General features: G+C 43.6%; 1 protein-coding gene across 1 annotated transcript in view; it reads right to left on the bottom strand.

The window, feature by feature from the left end:
- pappa2 (pappalysin 2) overlaps positions 1-17,811 on the bottom strand; it is a 65,019-nt gene that overhangs the window by 8,248 nt on the left and 38,960 nt on the right. The window contains exons 11-21 of the mRNA XM_020462547.2: positions 17,063-17,259; positions 16,117-16,236; positions 15,656-15,791; positions 15,140-15,314; positions 14,273-14,444; positions 13,274-13,451; positions 9,926-10,139; positions 8,993-9,164; positions 8,756-8,888; positions 8,161-8,270; positions 6,791-6,862 (exon numbers count right to left, since the gene is read on the bottom strand). Coding sequence (XP_020318136.2) covers positions 6,791-6,862; positions 8,161-8,270; positions 8,756-8,888; positions 8,993-9,164; positions 9,926-10,139; positions 13,274-13,451; positions 14,273-14,444; positions 15,140-15,314; positions 15,656-15,791; positions 16,117-16,236; positions 17,063-17,259 — 1,679 coding nt within the window. The remainder of the gene's footprint in view (positions 1-6,790; positions 6,863-8,160; positions 8,271-8,755; positions 8,889-8,992; positions 9,165-9,925; positions 10,140-13,273; positions 13,452-14,272; positions 14,445-15,139; positions 15,315-15,655; positions 15,792-16,116; positions 16,237-17,062; positions 17,260-17,811) is intronic.

Here is a 17,811-nt window from a genome sequence, read left to right as displayed (position 1 = left end):
AAAGCCGTAACAGAATCACCCACCACACACGGACCAAGCGGCGTGGTGACAGGCAGCGACAGCAGAGACAGCGAAAGGAGGAATGGACATGGGAAGACGTTTTGGATGGCAAAGGTTGTTACACTTGGGAGGAGATACTGGCTGGAAGAGATCGCCTCCCATGGGAACAGGTGGAGGCACTTAGGAGAGCAGAGGCAGCCGGAGATAGGAGCCGACGATACGAGGGAACACGGTTGGCAAGGAAACCCGAAAGTCAGCCCCAAAATTGTCTTGGGGGGGGCTCAGGGAGAGTGTGGCAGAGTCAGGGTTCAGACCTGAGCCAACTCCCCCTGTTTATCGTGAGGAGCAGCGATCGAAGGATCAAATATTGGACGGAAAGGGACCCTGAGCACAGCCTGGTGAATATCGACGCCCCAAAGAAGAACTGGAGGCGGGGAAAGCGGAGAGGCGCTGGTATGAAGAGGCAGCACGGCGACGCGGATGGAAGCCCGAGAGTCTGCCCCAAAAATGTATTGGGGGGGGGGCTCAGGGAGAGTGTGGCAGAGTCAGGGTTCAGACCTGAGCCAACTCCCCCTGTTTATCGTGAGGAGCCAAGGAGGAGACCAGAACCAGAGCCGGTGTTGGAGGTGAGTGAAGCAGAGACTGTGAAGGAGTTAATGGGGAAAGTGGAGGAGAGAGTTATGAGGGAGTTGCTAGTTTGGTGCTTTAGGTATGATATTCGTCCGACGGAGCGTGTCGGGGATTTGATGGCACCTGGGTCAGCGCTCCATACTCGTCCTGAGGTGCGTGTTAGTCGGCTGGTGAAGAGTGTGCCAGCCTCACGCACTAGGCCTCCTGTGTACCTACCTAGCCTTGCACGTCCTGTGCCAGTCCTACTCTCAGGCTCTCCAGTACACCTTCACGGTCCGGTCCATCCTGTGCCACCTTCACACGCCAGTTCTCCGGTGGCAGCTCCCCGCACCAGGCTTCCTGTGCGTGTCCTCGGTTCAGTACCACCAGTGCCAGCACCACGCACCAGGCCTTCAGTGCGCCTCGCCTGTTCAGCGCTGTCAGGGCCTTTCTCCTCTCCAGCGCTGTCGGAGTCTCCCGCCTGTTTAGCGCTGCCAGAGCCTTCCTCCTCTCCAGCGCTGCCGGAGTCTCCCGCCTGTTCAGCGCAGCCAGAGCCTTCCTCCTCTACAGCGCTGCTGGAGTCTCCTACCTGTTCAGCGCAGCCAGAGCTGCCAGCCTGCATGGAGCTGCCAGTCTGCATGGAGCAGCCAGAGCTACCTGTCTGCATGGAGCTGCCAGTCTGCATGGAGCAGCCAGAGCTGCCAGTCTGCATGGAGCAGCCAGAGCTGTCAGTCTGCATGGAGCAGCCAGAGCTGTCAGTCTGCATGGAGCAGCCAGAGCTGCCAGTCTGCATGGAGCAGCCAGAGCTGCCAGTCTGCATGGAGCAGCCAGATCCGCCAGTCAGCCAGGATCCACCAGTCAGCCAGGATCTTCCAGATCCGCCAGTCAGCCAGGATCTGCCAGTCAGCCATGATCTTCCAGATCCGCCAGTCAGCCAGTATCCGCCAGTCAGCCAGGATCTGCCAGAACCACCAGCTAGCCAGGATCCGCCAGTCAGCCAGGATCTACCAGAACCACCAGCTAGCCAGGATCTGCCAGAGTCTACTACCTGCCTGAGGTTCCTCTCAGTACTGGGCTTCCTCTCGGTACTAGGCATCCGCTCAGTGCTGAGCTTCCCCTCAGTGCCGAGCTTCCCCTCAGTGCCGAGCTTCCCCTCAGTCCCGAGCTTCCCCTCAGTCCCGAGCTTCCCCTCAGTCCCGAGCTTCCCCTCAGTCCCGAGCTTCCCCTCAGTCCCGAGCTTCTACCTCAGTCCCGAGCTGCCCCTCAGTCCAGTGGGGTCCTTGGTGAGGGTTATTAGGCCTAGGTCGGCGGCGAGGGTCGCCAATCAAAGGACGCGTTACAGGGGGACTAAGACTTGGTTGGAGTGGGGTCCACGTCCCGAGCCGGAGCCGCCACCATGGACAGACGCCCACCCGGACCCTCCCTATGGTTTTGAGGTGCGTCCGGGAGTCCGCACCTTAGGGGGGGGGGGTTCTGTCACGCCTTGGTCTTAGTATTTTGTGTTTTCTTTCTTTATTTGGTCAGGCCAGGGTGTGACATGGGTTATTGTGGTGTGTTTTTGTCTTAGGGGTTTAGTAGGGGTGTCTAGCATAGTCTATGGCTGCCTGAGGTTGTCAATCAGAGTCAGGTGATTCTCGTTGTCTCTGATTGGGAACCATATTTAGGTAGCCTGGGTTTCACTGTGTGTTTGTGGGTGATTGTTCCTGTCTCAGTGGTTTTGTATTTCACCAGATAGGCTGTATAGGTTTTCCCGTTCCGTTTGTTGTTTTGTATTTCGTGTTTATTCGTTCATTAAACATGAATCTAACTAACCACGCTGCATTTTGGTCCGACTCTCCTTCGACGGAAGAAAGCCGTAACAGGCTGTCTAAATGTGGAGCACATGGGGTAGGCTAAATAGTTTGTTTTTGAAGGGCTGATTGGCTAGTCTCGACACACCCTCATTACATTATTCAGTTGTCTCTCTGCTCTCTACTGTCCATTCAGCCTTTGATAGTTTACTTCTTGAAAGGAAAATACAATTTGAGTATTCTTTTGATCAACTGTTTTGCTATTGAGATTTATGTATTTTGTGCACCACGATTAGAAGAGGAAAATGTTGGCCTAGATAATGAAGGTCTACTTGTGGTAAAGTCTAATGTGCCTTAAACGGATACTTCGGGATTTTAGAAATGAGTCAGAAGAACTCATGGATACCATTTTTATGTCTCTGCATCTAGTATGAAGGTCGTTTTGTGAGCCATGTCAGCTAGCGTTAGTGCAATGACTAGAAGTGTATTGTAGCTACTGTACTAGTATGCTAGCAGTTACAATAGACTACCAGTCATTGCGCTAACGCTAGTTAGCAATTGTGCTAATGCTAGTTAGCAACTTCCTTCAAACTGCACGTAAAGACATAAAAATGGTTTCCACAAGCACTGAAGTATTCCTTTAACTGACCTCATCATCCTATTTTGAAAATGAGCATCTGGATGAGATCTGTCAGGGAGCATTTGTAACACATGTGGAGTGGTATAATTTACAATGTTGTCATGGAGTATCTGGTTATAAGCAACTGAAGATTGAAGGAAAGAATTGTTGGCAGGTAGATTAAATATTTTAATACCATGAGACATGAACAGTTAATGTGTTCCATAGATAGTTCCAGTTTACACTAAAGTCTGGTGGATTCTGAATAAAAAGGTTCTGGATAATAATAGTCTACTATGACAGCTAATAAATGAATGGGCAAATATATCAAAATAAGCCTGCCTTTGAATTTGATCCCTGAAAATAGACAAAATCTGAGGAAACGATGAAAGAGAAATGGAACACCGTCAGCCTCAGAAATTACACTTTGTCGCCAGTGATCAGTATTTCAACAAATAAAGCCTTAACAAGGTAGAGCGAGAGAGGTTCATAGTTTGCAGTGAACCGTGCCATAGTTGGTGCACACTTGAGGCCCATTTCATTCCCCTGTAGGTGAAGGAACTGCACTAAGGTTAATTTACTGTTTTTTACTTTCAATGACTGTGATATGTGCTTGTCTTACCTACCTTAGTTGAATTCATTCTGTAAGTCACTCTGGATAAGTGTCTGCTAAGTGACCTAATTGTAAATCTGATGAGTTAACCATGTTTAAACCCACAAGCTGTTCCTCTCGTGGACAATGGATGTTGACGTAAAACCACACCTTCCCTTAGAATACAGCATAAACATTCTCAGTGGACCCACAATGTTGTTTGCTTTATCTGCAATTAATTGAATGTGGGTCTTGGTGGTAATATTCTTGGTTGAGGTAGGAGTATGTACAGTATGATAAAATGAAGGGTCTATGGTTTTGGTTTTATTTACTTTTTAAAGTAAAACATGTAATCCTTTTTCTGCAATAAATGTAGAGCAAGTCTGTTCAAGCTTAGGCTGCTTTAAAGAAAACACCATTGTTTTGATGTTAGGGGTGATTATGATCTGGTAAGAAAATGCTTTTTCAAAGCATGTATTGCTCGGGTCTCCATTTTGAAGACTAACACAATAGAGAGATAAAACAGACTGTAGCGATAGAACAGAGCAGTGTAGATTGGCAAAATATATTACATGTGCTATCTGTCCCAGACCTGCTGTTTTCAACTCTCTAGAGACAGCAGGAGCGGTAGAGGTACTCTCAATGATCGGCTATGAAAAGCCAACTGACATTTACTTCTGAGGTGCTGACCTGTTGCACCCTCGACAACTACTGTGATTATTATTATTTGACCATGCTGGTCATTTATGAACATTTGAACATCTTGGCCATGTTCTGTTATAATCTCCACCCGGCACAGCCAGAAGAGGACTGACCACCCCTCATAGCCTGGTTCCTCTCTAGGTTTCTTCCTAGGTTTTGGGCCTTTCTAGTGAGTTTTTCCTAGCCACCGTGCTTCTACACCTGCATTGCTTGCTGTTTGGGGTTTTAGGCTGGTTTCTGTACAGCACTTTGAGATATCAACTGGGCTATATAAATAGATTTGATTTGACATGTCTCATCTTTAATCATGTTGGTACAGTATAATACTGCAAAATTGCAGACGGGAGGCCCGGGTGTATTTATGTTGTTGTTGTCATTTTAAAATACATTTCCTGCACTTCTACACAGTTTGACCTGACTTATTATGCCTCTCTTGAGGGGTATTTTGTGGTGTATATGGATGGGTTTGAAAACACAGTACAAGTGGAAGGCCCCCCAATCTCCCCCAAAAATGTAAATGAAAGATTTGCAGTTTTGTAATACATTTAGCCGTTTTAACGCTAATTTCTTGCTACTCTACACATTTTGTAATGAGGAAGAGAGAAAATGGTGGGGTTTGAAAGTAAGTGTCAAGTGAAAATCTCAATTTTAAAAGATAAAATTCTATTAACTCATACCCAAATAATGTTGTTGACTCATCCTATACTTGTATTTGTGGCCAAAGCATAAATCTGAGGGGAAAAAAAACAACTCAAACTTGTATCTCAAACAGACCATTTAAAAAATGCTTGCTATTTCCTGATAACAGATGAGCGGTTTACTCGCATGAATATTTTTAATGACAGGTATACGCCCACACCATTCTGTTGTTGGGGTACGCCCACACCAATCCATCACAGAAAAGCTGCTTTTTAACATTTTTATTTTAAAAAAATTGGAAGGAAAACTATTTCACTCATAATGTAATTAATTATATATATTTAATAGAAATCTGGAAACACTGGACAGTTACTTTACAAGTCAACTTTGGGCAAAAATAACGGCTTTACGCTGTATAAGTGATCAATGCACTATAATAGCAGGTCATTTAATGCTTAAAAAAATGGATAATATTGACAAGATATTTGGCTACAGGAGTGCCATTTCTTACCTATCTCTACAGCTTCCATCCAAAAGGACATCAGCACATACTGGAGGAGTTACTGGCCAGCTACAAGTGGCTAGCTTAGCTGATGAACTAGCTACATCGGTCACGGCGCGCATGACCAGAAAGACACATCGATGAACCATCAAAAGGTGGTCAAACGAGTTGGACCGTTGTTCATGCCCAAAGTCGATTGTTAAAGCAAATTTCCTGCAATTCTACACATTTTGCCATTGATTATGATGTGCTATATACTATCTGACGTGTTCTGGCTGGGGTACCTCAACCAAAACATTTTTATTTGTTTATTTTAACCTCTCTTGGGTAGGGGGCAGTATTTTCACGTCCAGATGCCCAAAGTAAACTGCCTGTTTACTCAGGCCCAGAAGCTATGCATATAGGATATGCAAATAACTGGTCGATTTGGATAGAAAATACTCTAAAGTTTATAAAACTGTTAAAATTATGTCTGTGAGTATAACAGAACTGATTTGGCAGTCACTTTTATTATAAGGCGAAATCCTCCCATATTGCAGTTCCTAGGGATTCCACTAGATGTCAACAGTCTTTAGAAAGAGTTTCATGCTGGTTTTTGGAAAAATGAGACAGACATTGTAGTTTTTCTAGGTGGCTCCCATTTTGGATGTAGTGTTTCCAAGCGCGTGGAAGATAGCGCGTTCTTTGGTATTTTTCTCCGGTAAAGACGATAACGATTCTCCGTTTTAAATGTTATCATTTATTTACGTATTAGGGTACCTAAGGTTTGATTATAAATGTTGTTTGACTTGTTTGTAAAAGTTTATTAGTAACATTTGGGATTAATTTTGTATGCATTTTGATGGAGGGAAACTGGGTGGATTATGGACTGAAGCGCGCCAGCTAAACTGAGTTTTTATGGATATAAAGAAGGATATTATCGAACAAAAGGACCATTTGTGATGTATCTGGGACCTTTTGGCGTGCCAACAGAAGAAGATCAAAGGTAAGGCATTTATTATATCGCTATTTCTGACTTTCGTGGTGCACCTGCCTGGTTGAAATATGTTTTTCATGCTTTTGTATGCGGGGAGCTGTCCTCAGATATTCGCATGGTGTGCTTTCGCCATAAAGCCCTTTTGAAATCTGACACAGCGGCTGGATTAACAAGAAGTTCAACTTAATTTTGATGTATTACACTTGTGATTTTATGAAAGTTAAATATTTATAATTCTGCAATTTCACCGGATGTTGGCCAGGTGGGACGGTAGCGCCCATAATAAGTTACAGAAATTATTAGGGGGGGGCACATGTCCCCCCATCCCTGGTGTCAATTTTGCCTATGATAGAACACTCACCTCACATGACTGGATACATTGTATGAGTTTGGGGTCAGGATGCCATCTCATCATTCCTGTGCAGACGATGTCCTGTAATGTAACATTGATTGAGACGTTGTAATTAGTCATCAGTATCAACATCAAGCTCTATAGATCTAAACCGATTTCAGTTAAACTAGGCTTACAAGAAATAGTACGTCTGTACACAGGACTTTCTTTTTGGTGATACAAAATGTCAATGACTACACTTGATAAAGATCTCTAACTTTAAATCCAGCTCCAACTTTACACTACCTCCCACCAAACCAAAAACATTTAGTCAACAAGACCATATTTGGTGTTATGAAGTGATCTAGCCAAAATGGCACTGTCATCTTGAGTTCTCATAATGGTCTGTGGCATTTTCTTTCTACCTTAATTGGAACGACAGCGTACTAATCATATTGATTGACTGACAAAGACTGTAGGAGTAACAGGATACTCCTTTGTGTCCCAAAAGTTGTCTGGTTAAGGGATACAGTCATAATGCCTTGGATCAAGATGACGTGCCAGTAATATAGCTCAAGTTATCAAAATCAGTTCCAAACTATTTGGAAGGCTGTTAGGTCTGCTGGCTCAGTGAAGGGCCACCCAATAGAGCAGGGGTACTCAACTCTTACCCTGTGAGGTCCGGAGCCTGCTGGTTTTCTGTTCTACCTGATAATTAATTGTACACACCTGGTGTCCCAGGTCTAAATCAGTCCCTGATTTAGAACAATGAAAAAATGCAGCAGAACAGCTTCGAGGTCCAGAGTTGAGTTTGAGGGCAATACAGGGTCAAATGATAGGGCTGTTTACCCTAGCGTTCATGTCAAAGCGATCCTTTGAGATGATATTGGGCAGGTTGCCCTTCTTAAGAAAACAACAGTATATTTCACTCTGACACATCATTGAAATTCCTAGACATTCCGCCATGATGATTGCGTGTTCCAGAGATTCTTGATGAAAGGCGCCTATTTATAATAGTATAACCTCTGATGTCACATATCACTTTTTTTGGTCCATCCGATTCTTTATACCATCATAACTTGCCATCTGTATGTCAATCTTGCAGAAATCACAATAAACATTTGATCATTACAGAGTTCACAGTAAGGCTAACAGTGCCCTAACTTAGCAGGAAAGAAGCAGGAAGCTTGCAATTGGTTCTTTATATTGAATAATATTAATACACAGAGTAAAATAAGCTGCAAATGTTTTAGTCATTTACTCATCCAAATGATTCATTTGAGCAAGCCTCAGACCTGTTTGTGAAGCTCTAAGGATACACAAGGGGGATATCAGCCAATGCTAATAACATTCAGTAAATAACGAAGCATCACAACGTTTGCATCAGTCAAACACCTTACCTGAACCCTGCCTGGCAGCATCCAGTGCTTGACGTTGTCTGCAGTGGTGCCACTGGCTAACACCACTGGGTCATGCAGGGCCGCACTGCATGTTGGGTAGCAAACTGCACCTGCAGTGACACAAAGTAAGCTTTCCTTCTACCCTGATTTGCATCTGTTGAATTTATTCATGTGCAAATAAAAAAAAGTTGAGACTAGTCATCTGTGGTTCAACAGCTTGGCAGTTCGGCTTGCAAAGTGTTTTACCACCTGCTACCTGCTATGGCTATGTTATATTTTCCAATGCCTTCTGGGATGCTACAGAACGCTCCACAATTCATAATATCTAAACAATTAAGAATACTTATGTCTGGGTAAAAATATACATGTATACATATATATATGAGATGTTAAAACACGTTCTGTTACATCGTAGAAGCTTCATGACCAAACAAATACCAACAGAATGGATGCAATGCATTATGTCTTTAAAATAATACTGACAGTCTATTGATTACTACAGTACCAAACACTGCTGTGCGTTACTTCATTAAAGTACTACTCTAAGTGTAATGAGGAGTGTCCTCAAGCTGGAGAAGTTGAGAAGGAGACTTACCAACATTGAAACTCTCGTCACAGGCAAAGTGAACCTGATTGACACCAGGCGGAGGTGGACAGGCTCCAGCTAACCTTGTACACATGGTGAACTCCTCTGTCCACCTGCCATCTTTAGTGCAGCGAATCGTGTGCTGTCAGGAGAGATAAAAACGGAATGAATAAGATAGTACTTTATTGATGGGATGGGATGATGTTCAAGCTCAGAAAGTGGACCTAGATCGCATCTTTTGTTTACGTTTTCTGAGGCGTGGGGACACAGGAGGGTACAGAGGCTGTTGTAGTGCCTGCCATTGGTGCAGGTGTACATGCCCTCAAAGACAGCAGGCAGAGATGGACAGGGAACGGGTTCACAGCCCCCCTCCTCCCACTGGCCCCCCTCTACACACTCCACCTTCAGAAACCTCCTCCTAACACACACACAACACACATGCAGACACACATACGCACGCACACACACACACAGACACACACACACACACAAAATTCTGTTGTTTAAAATTTAATTTAAAACATCTCAAAAGTAATAATAAACAAGATAATTTAAAACCATTTTTATAGTGCTTTTAGCTTTTATCACGTTGCATTAATAAGGTGCTTAAGATTTTCACATATCTTAAAAGTGAGTTGAAAAACTCATAAAGAAGTCCAGGTGCAAAAATGATGTTCTCATATTAGTTTGTACATGCAGTTAGTCCTGTAGAACATGCTGAGCAGTCTTAGAAGGTCCAGCTAGATTCAAGAACATTGTCTTTGACAGCCAACATTGCCCAATAGTCAAGGGATAATGCTGACTCCAGCAAAGGGCGGAAATAAGCTCGCACCAGCGGTTTACTAATGGGAATCTCATTAGAAACACGTGAATTACATCGATAATGAGGTGAAGTTACCCAATTAATTCAACTGGAAAACAATAATGAGGTAAGTAACCATTGGTATGGAATTTATTGGAGGTTTATGTTGCTATGCTTAGAAACCGTACACAGGTATGCAAGGTTGATGGATCTAAAAATACATTTAAATGTATGAATTGTGCTATTTAAACTCAGGATCCGTGGGGAAAATATGGGATGCATTCATTGTTCCTTGTTACATAAAATATAAGCTATTAACACTGTTCTATAACATGTTTATGGAGCAAAAGAAAAGTGATACATAACACATTACTCACTTTCTTGACTTTGTGTTTAGGCTGGCCGTAACATAGTAACCTGGGTTACATTTGTAACGGCATACGGTACCCACATCATGTCCTGTACCATTGCACTGGGGTACTAGGAGCTTGGCATTAGGTACTGTAGGAGGCTCTGGGCACTCTATCTTACAGTAGGCTTCAGGGAAGGACCATAGACCATCATCTAGGCACACCAACCTATCACTATCCCCTGCAAAAAAAAAAAGGCACACAATCAATTCAAACCTCACACAGAATTGTATATCATTTAATGATAATGATGAGTTGAGGTTCGTTATTTAAACTCTTAATGAATCTGACATCTGGAATCAGTCCCTTTTTTCAATTGCTAAGAGAGAAGGTGAGTTTGTGGACTATTAGTGATGTCAATATGATCTAATGTACCGTATGTGTCCATACCTGCCGGTGCATAATGCTAAATTATCTAGGGCTCCCACACAAGGTTCTGTTGGTATGTATATGTCATCATAATACTCTAAAAGTTGTGTTCATTTTATTGGTCTATAAAATGTAATGAATCTTTGACATGGTTTAAAGTTTTATAAGGTCTTTAAGCTCTGCTCTGGTGTTGCAATCATTAACAAAATCCAATACAGATGTGGGATCTTAATTTGACCTACCTTTAGCAAGATAACCTTCTTGCAGTGTAGGAAATGTAAAACGTGTAGTGTATTTGAGGTTTAAAAGGCTTCTGAATTGTATCATTTCTACTTTGAAATGTCACACTTGATTTTCCCTTATGAAAAATGTATCACCCCCTACAAACATTTCCATTAATTATAATCCACATTTCCTGTTGCTGCAGGATTATGTCCTGCTGTAGCAAACTAGCTAAAATTCAAACCCTACACCTGTACAGCTGTATAAGGAGGAACGGCTGAGTATTTAGTAATGCATGTCAATGGGTAAATACGAATTAGGATCAACATGTTGGGTCAGTATCGGTAATCCATCAAACAATTCAGAAAGCGCTCACTGATTGACCACAGCTTAACAAAGTACTGTCAATAACAAGCTAGGTTGTGGTATACACTGAGTATACAAAACATGAAGAACACCTACTCTTTCCATGACAGACTGATCAGGTGAATTTAGGTGAAAGCTATGATCCCTTATTGAATGTCACTTGTTAAATCCACTTCAATCAGTGTAGATGAAGGGGAGGAGACCGGTTAAAGAAGGACATGGATTGTGTATGTTTGCCATTCAGAGGGTGCATGGGCAAGACAAAATATTTAAGTGCCTTTGAACGGGGTATGCCAAGCACACCGGTTTGTGTCAAGAACTGCAACGCTGCTGAGTTTTTCATGCTCAACAGTTGCCTGTGTGTATCAAGACTCAATACTAGGAAGGTGTTCCTAGTGTTTGGTATACTAAGTGTACATCTTTTGGGAGTTGCCATGTAGAACCTAGAAGCCAGGAGTAAAACCCTGTAGTAGAACCTAGATGCCAGGAGTAAAACCCTGTTGTAGAACCTAGAAGCCAGGAATAAAACCCTGTAGTAGAACCTAGAAGACAGGAGTAAAACCCTGTTGTAGAACCTAGAAGACAGGAGTAAAACCCTGTAGTAGAACCTAGAAGACAGGAGTAAAACCCTGTAGTAGAACCTAGAAGACAGGAGTAAAACCCTGTAGTAGAACCTAGAAGACAGGAGTAAAACCCTGTAGTAGAACCTAGAAGACAGAAGTAAAACCCTGTTGTAGAACCTAGAAGACAGGAGTAAAACCCTGTAGTAGAAGCTAGAAGACAGAAGTAAAACCCTGTTGTAGAACCTAGAAGACAGGAGTAAAACCCTGTTGTAGAACCTAGAAGACAGGAGTGAAACCCTGTTGTAGAACCTAGAAGACAGGAGTAAAACCCTGTAGTAGAACCTAGAAGACAGGAGTAAAACCCTGTAGTAGAACCTAGAAGACAGAAGTAAAACCCTGTTGTAGAACCTAGAAGACAGGAGTAAAACCCTGTAGTAGAAGCTAGAAGACAGAAGTAAAACCCTGTTGTAGAACCTAGAAGACAGGAGTAAAACCCTGTTGTAGAACCTAGAAGACAGGAGTGAAACCCTGTTGTAGAACCTAGAAGACAGGAGTAAAACCCTGTAGTAGAACCTAGAAGACAGGAGTAAAACCCTGTAGTAGAACCTAGAAGACAGGAGTAAACCCCTGTAGTAGAACCTAGAAGACAGGAGTAAAACCCTGTAGTAGAACCTAGAAGACAGAAGTAAAACCCTGTTGTAGAACCTAGAAGACAGAAGTAAAACCCTGTTGTAGAACCTAGAAGACAGGAGTAAAACCCTGTAGTAGAACCTAGAAGACAGGAGTAAAACCCTGTAGTAGAACCTAGAAGACAGAAGTAAAACCCTGTAGTAGAACCTAGAAGACAGGAGTAAAACCCTGTAGTAGAACCTAGAAGACAGGAGTAAAACCCTGTAGTAGAACCTAGAAGACAGAAGTAAAACCCTGTTGTAGAACCTAGAAGACAGGAGTAAAACCCTGTAGTAGAAGCTAGAAGCCAGGGGCCCTGAGGTAAATGAAATGGCAGGCGGGCACTAAGCCAGAATGTTCTTGCCAGCATGAGTCCCACTCGGCCCTGCTGGCGAGTCCAGAGATAGAAACCCTCTCTTGTTTGCCTTATTTCCTATCCCCACCTGTCATCAACCAGCTATGGCTGCATGCTACTTTCCTATTTACACAAAGCCTAGGGCCTCCGTCCACTGGACGTGGACCAAGACCAACTGCCAAGCTGTTCAGTTCAGTCCCAGGGCCGGCTGAACAGCCTCGCCTCACAACAACCTCACAACTCCTACGCCATGATGCCACATCAGGCTAGACTCCAAGCCACTCTGTGTACAACATGAGGTAATACACTCGTGGGAAAAAGGGTTCCAAAAGGGTTCTCGGCTGTCCCCATAGGAGCACCCTTTTTGGTTATAGGTAGAACCCTTTTTGGTTTCGGGTACAACCTTTTGGGTTCCATGTAGAACCCTCTGTGGAAAGAGTGCTACATTGAACTCAGAAGGGTTTTACCTGCAGCCAAAAAGTGTTCTTGTTCTCCGATGGGGAAAGCCGAAGAACCATTTAAGGTTTAGATAGACTGAGACCCCTCAGGTAAAAAATAAAACAGCAATGACAGCCTCATGGTCAAGTTAATTTCTCTGAGAAAATGTTAGAATGTGCCATTCATGTTGTGTAAATGAGTGAATGAATATCAACTTCCCACTTCATTAAAATAATAAATGGACCTATAATTATCTGAACCTATAAACTGTTATTAAAACAAAATGTGCATGTAAATTTGTATAATTATAATTTTACCGTTGACCATACATACCCTGAAGCATGGCGGGGGGGTTGCAGGTGAAAGAGCACTGCTTGCCAAATGTCGTTCCCCAGGGGCAGCTGAAGACAGCGAAGTAGATGTGAGACTGGTCAGGGGGCCCACAGTCAATTAGCTGACAGCTCACAACATGGTCCCATGCTCCATTTATACACTGAAGCTCCGTTTCTTGCTTTCAATGGAAGATTAATACATTACCATTACACAGACATGATGGGATATGGCATGCTACTACAGTAATACAAATGTACTGTATACTACTGCTGCTACTTGTAATAGTTCCTCTACGATCTATATTTCGACAGTCATTTAAGGCTAGTACTATTTCATGTTACTTTCAAATGCTCTCAAATTCAATGTTGATGTGTAGGGGGATAAAGTGGAGGGGTCTTATAATATACATTTTATATATGATTTCTATAATGCACAGTTTCTTAAAAATAGAGTGATTTCTGGAAGTTTTAGGGTTGTTCTTACCAGATGGGGTAAGACCCTAGTCTAATCCTAGTGTTGTGCGTACCTGATGGGGTAAGACCCTAGTCTAATCCTAGTGTTGTGTTTACCTGATGGGGTAAGACCCTAGTCTAATCCTAGTGTTGTGTTTACCTGATGGGGTAAAACCCTAGTCTAATCCTAGTGTTGTGTTTACCTGATGGGGTAAAACCCTAGTCTAATCCTAGTGTTGTGTTTACCTGATGGGGTAAGACCCTAGTCTAATCCTAGTGTTGTGCGTACCTGATGGGGTAAGACCCTGGTCTAATCCTAGTGTTGTGCGTACCTGATGGGGTAAAATCCTAGTTTAATCCTAGTGTTGTGTTTACCTGATGGGGTAAAACCCTAGTCTAATCCTAGTGTTGTGCGTACCTGATGTGGTAAGACCCTAGTCTAATTCTAGTGTTGTGCGTACCTGATGTGGTAAGACCCTAGTCTAATCCTAGTGTTGTGCGTACCTGATGTGGTAAGACCCTAATCGAATCTTAGAGTTGTCCTTACCTGAAAGGGTGGATTACCCTTTCCACTGAGCACAGTGAGGATGAAACCTGGATGACAGTGGACAGTGCAGTGAGAGGTCTCAGTCCTCTCTGTCTCGGGGCTGCAGGTGACAGAGGCATGCTCCAACTGAGGAGGACTGCATGTGTCCATCTGGCAGGGCCGCCGGGAACAGCTGGGCCAACACGATCACACACAAACACAGAGGGAGAGAAGACACACAGAGGGAAAAGTATGAGCTGAGTAATGTTGATTATTTGAATCCTCAACAGATATGGTATCACATAGCACACTCTTTGTGTGTGTGTGTGTGTGTGTGTGTGTGTGTGTGTGTGTGTGTGTGTGTGTGTACACAATTATGATACTCAACCCTGCACCTTAGAGGCTGCTGCCCTATATACATATACATGGAATCACTGGTCACTTTGAAAATGGAACACTAGTCATCTCATATGTACAGTATATACTGTATTCTATTCTACTATACTTTAGTCAATGCCACTCCGACATTGCTCGTCCTAATATTTATATAATTCTTAATTCCATTCTTTTACTTTTAGATTTGTGTGTATTGTTGTGAATTGTTAGATACTAGTGCACTGTTGGAGCTAGGAACACAAGCATTTCGCTACACCTGCAATAACATCAGCAAAGAAATGTGTATGTGACCAATAACATTTGATTTGTTGTGTGTTTTGTTGCGTGTATGTGGTTGTGTGTGTGCTATTATATGTGTTGGTATGTGTGTGTGTATACCTGACTGAGAGTGTGTGTGTACACATGTGCTTGTACATGTACATATGGACATGCATGCGTGTGCATGTGTGTGTGTGCATGTGGAAGCCCTATGAGACCCCACCCTCAGCGCACCCAGTGAGGGAAAATGCGCTGAAGTGACATGACGTGCGCAGAGCGACTCCCGTCACGGCAACGAAGGGCGAGGAGAAGTTGAGGATGACAGCGGTGGTCAGGAAGAAGGGTTGACTCAGGTTGTGTGTCACGTTCACCACTAGAGGATTCTGCTGACACGACAGCTCAAAGGAACCTGAGGATAGACACAGTCCCCTTTTCAATGAATCATTCCTCAATTCTTCATCTTCTTCTGAAAACATATTGGACAAGAAGGTCCAAGGGGAGGGACCTTGTCCTCAACTACAGTTGAGAAGGAGCCAAGGAGATGGGATGCGAGGAATTGAGATAGAGCCCCAGACAGGAATAACACACGGATGCTTACTCAGTACACTTTTTAAACATCATATGTTCATCACTGTAACCAGCCATAACCCTAACCCTACATACTGCATATGTGAAGACATCTTGGGGCATCTTTGAATGTTAATTCAAACAGTCAGTCATCCTTTGAGGACCGGTAGTTCAAGTTCATACCCAGGGAGTGGTTTCTGCCACCAGTATCACACAGTTGGACGGTGACTGTTTTCCTGCACTGCTCTCCAGGCCAGGCTCCGTCCGAGGCCAGATAGATGATGACAGACGCGGCGACTCCAGGTTGCGTAAATCCCACCTGGGCAAACAATTAGAGTTATTATGACAACAACCAAATGAGTTCAACTGTTCAATAATCGGTTCCTGAATGTCCCCCACTTCAATGGTAATTAGATTGCATGGTAATGAAAGAATGACAACAGAAACAGGACAATACTGTGACAAACGTGGCATGACAAATTGGGAGAAAGTACAAAGATGTGCCGTGAAACATAACAATTGACCGTTGGAACATTACTTTAGAGAAGGTTATAAATAGTTTGTCAAAAGTTTGTCAAAAGTAGTGCAATATAAAGGGAAAAAGGTGCCCCAAGTATCCTCTGTGGTGGACTGGAGTACTCAACCTTTAGCCATACTGTATCTTCCTCATCGTAGTAGGTCTGAGTGTATGACTGGGCCGTGCATGGAACCCATATGTCATGTGACAGCTTCTCATTCATCTCCAGGTACTGGGGCTTGCACAGCTTTAATACAAGGGGAATCATACAGTAATTATTGAAAACCTTCGGTCACACTTTATTTGGATAGTCCCATGATATACAGATGGTTATACTATCAACAAACTATCTGTTCATAAGCAAATGCTTGCTAAGGTTACGGTTACGGTTAGGTTTAGAATAAGGGTAAAGGCTAGGGTTGGGGCTAGGGTAAGGGTTAAGTTTAAAGTTAGGATAAGGGTTAGGGTTAGGGATAGGGCTAGTGGACAGTTAGTTGAAATGTTGTTGACACCGGGGAGTCCCATAGGGCGGTGCACAATTGGCCCGGGGTTGTCCGGGTTAGGGGAGGGTTTGGCCGGGGGGGATTTACTTGGCTCATCACACTCTAGCGACTCCTTGTGGTGGGTCGGGCACCTGCAAGCTGACTCGGTCGTCTGTATTTCTTCCGACACAATGGTGCAGCTGGCTTCCGGGTTAGGCGAGCGGGTGTTAAGAAGCGCAACTTGGTGGGTCATGTTTTGGAGGATGCATGACTCGATCTTCGCCTCCTGAGCACATTGCGGAGTTGCAGTGATGAGACGAGATTGTAATTGGCCACAATTGGATATCACGAAATTGACGAGAAAAATGGGGCAAAATAAAATTGTATATATATATATATATATATATATATATATATATATATAGTTATAGACAGTTATTGGACATCTACAAACCATCTACAAACCATCTACTTGGGACTATCCAAACCAAGTGTTACCAAACATTCAAAACACTCAGTACTGTCACATTTATAGAAAGATAACATCTGTATCCAGGAGGTGGGGGACAGGGCAGAGGAAAGCACTGCTACCTTGGTAAGCGAGGGCTCTCCGGTGGCTGCCAGGGCAGGGCAGCTGCTTTGGTCCTGATGGGAGGCTGCTGCGGTGGAGGCCCACTGGTCACTGTACCCATGAGGGGTGAAGTAACCACAATCCTGTATGCTGGAGCCCCTCTCAAACTCCTCACACATACCATCACCCTCAAAGACGTAGCACAGGCTGGGTTCACCTAGGGGAAACAATGGGAAAGATATGTGGTGAACAAGCTTGCGTCCCAAATGGCAACCTATTCCCTTCATAGTGCACTACTTTTTAAACAGGACTCAGAGGGCGCGGGTCAAACAGGACTCAGACCAAAGGAACAGTCTGCTGGGGAGATTGCATTGTATTACAATAAGTAGATGCTGTCATCAGAAAACATTCCCGGAAAGATGTGGTTCAATAAAGAGGTGTGACAATGGTTCATACAGAGAATAAAACAGCAAAGCACTATGTAATACACCAAACATTTATAATGTGTGAACTTTAACATCAGAGGCTGGATTTGGCCCTGTTAGTTACATACAGCTGCATGGGTAGGAGAGTTTAGTCTGTTAGTTACATACAGCTGCATGGGTAGGAGAGTTTAGTCTGTTAGTTACATACAGCTGCATGGGTAGGAGAGTTTAGTCTGTTAGCTACATACAGCTGCATGGGTAGGAGAGTTTAGTCTGTTAGTTACATACAGCTGCATGGGTAGGAGAGTTTAGTCTGTTAGCTACATACAGCTGCATGGGTAGGA

The sequence above is a fragment of the Oncorhynchus kisutch genome, linkage group LG27 (genome assembly GCF_002021735.2).
Source record: "Oncorhynchus kisutch isolate 150728-3 linkage group LG27, Okis_V2, whole genome shotgun sequence".
NCBI classification, from domain to species: Eukaryota; Metazoa; Chordata; class Actinopteri; order Salmoniformes; family Salmonidae; genus Oncorhynchus; species Oncorhynchus kisutch.
This window is presented reverse-complemented; position numbering and strand designations above follow the sequence as displayed.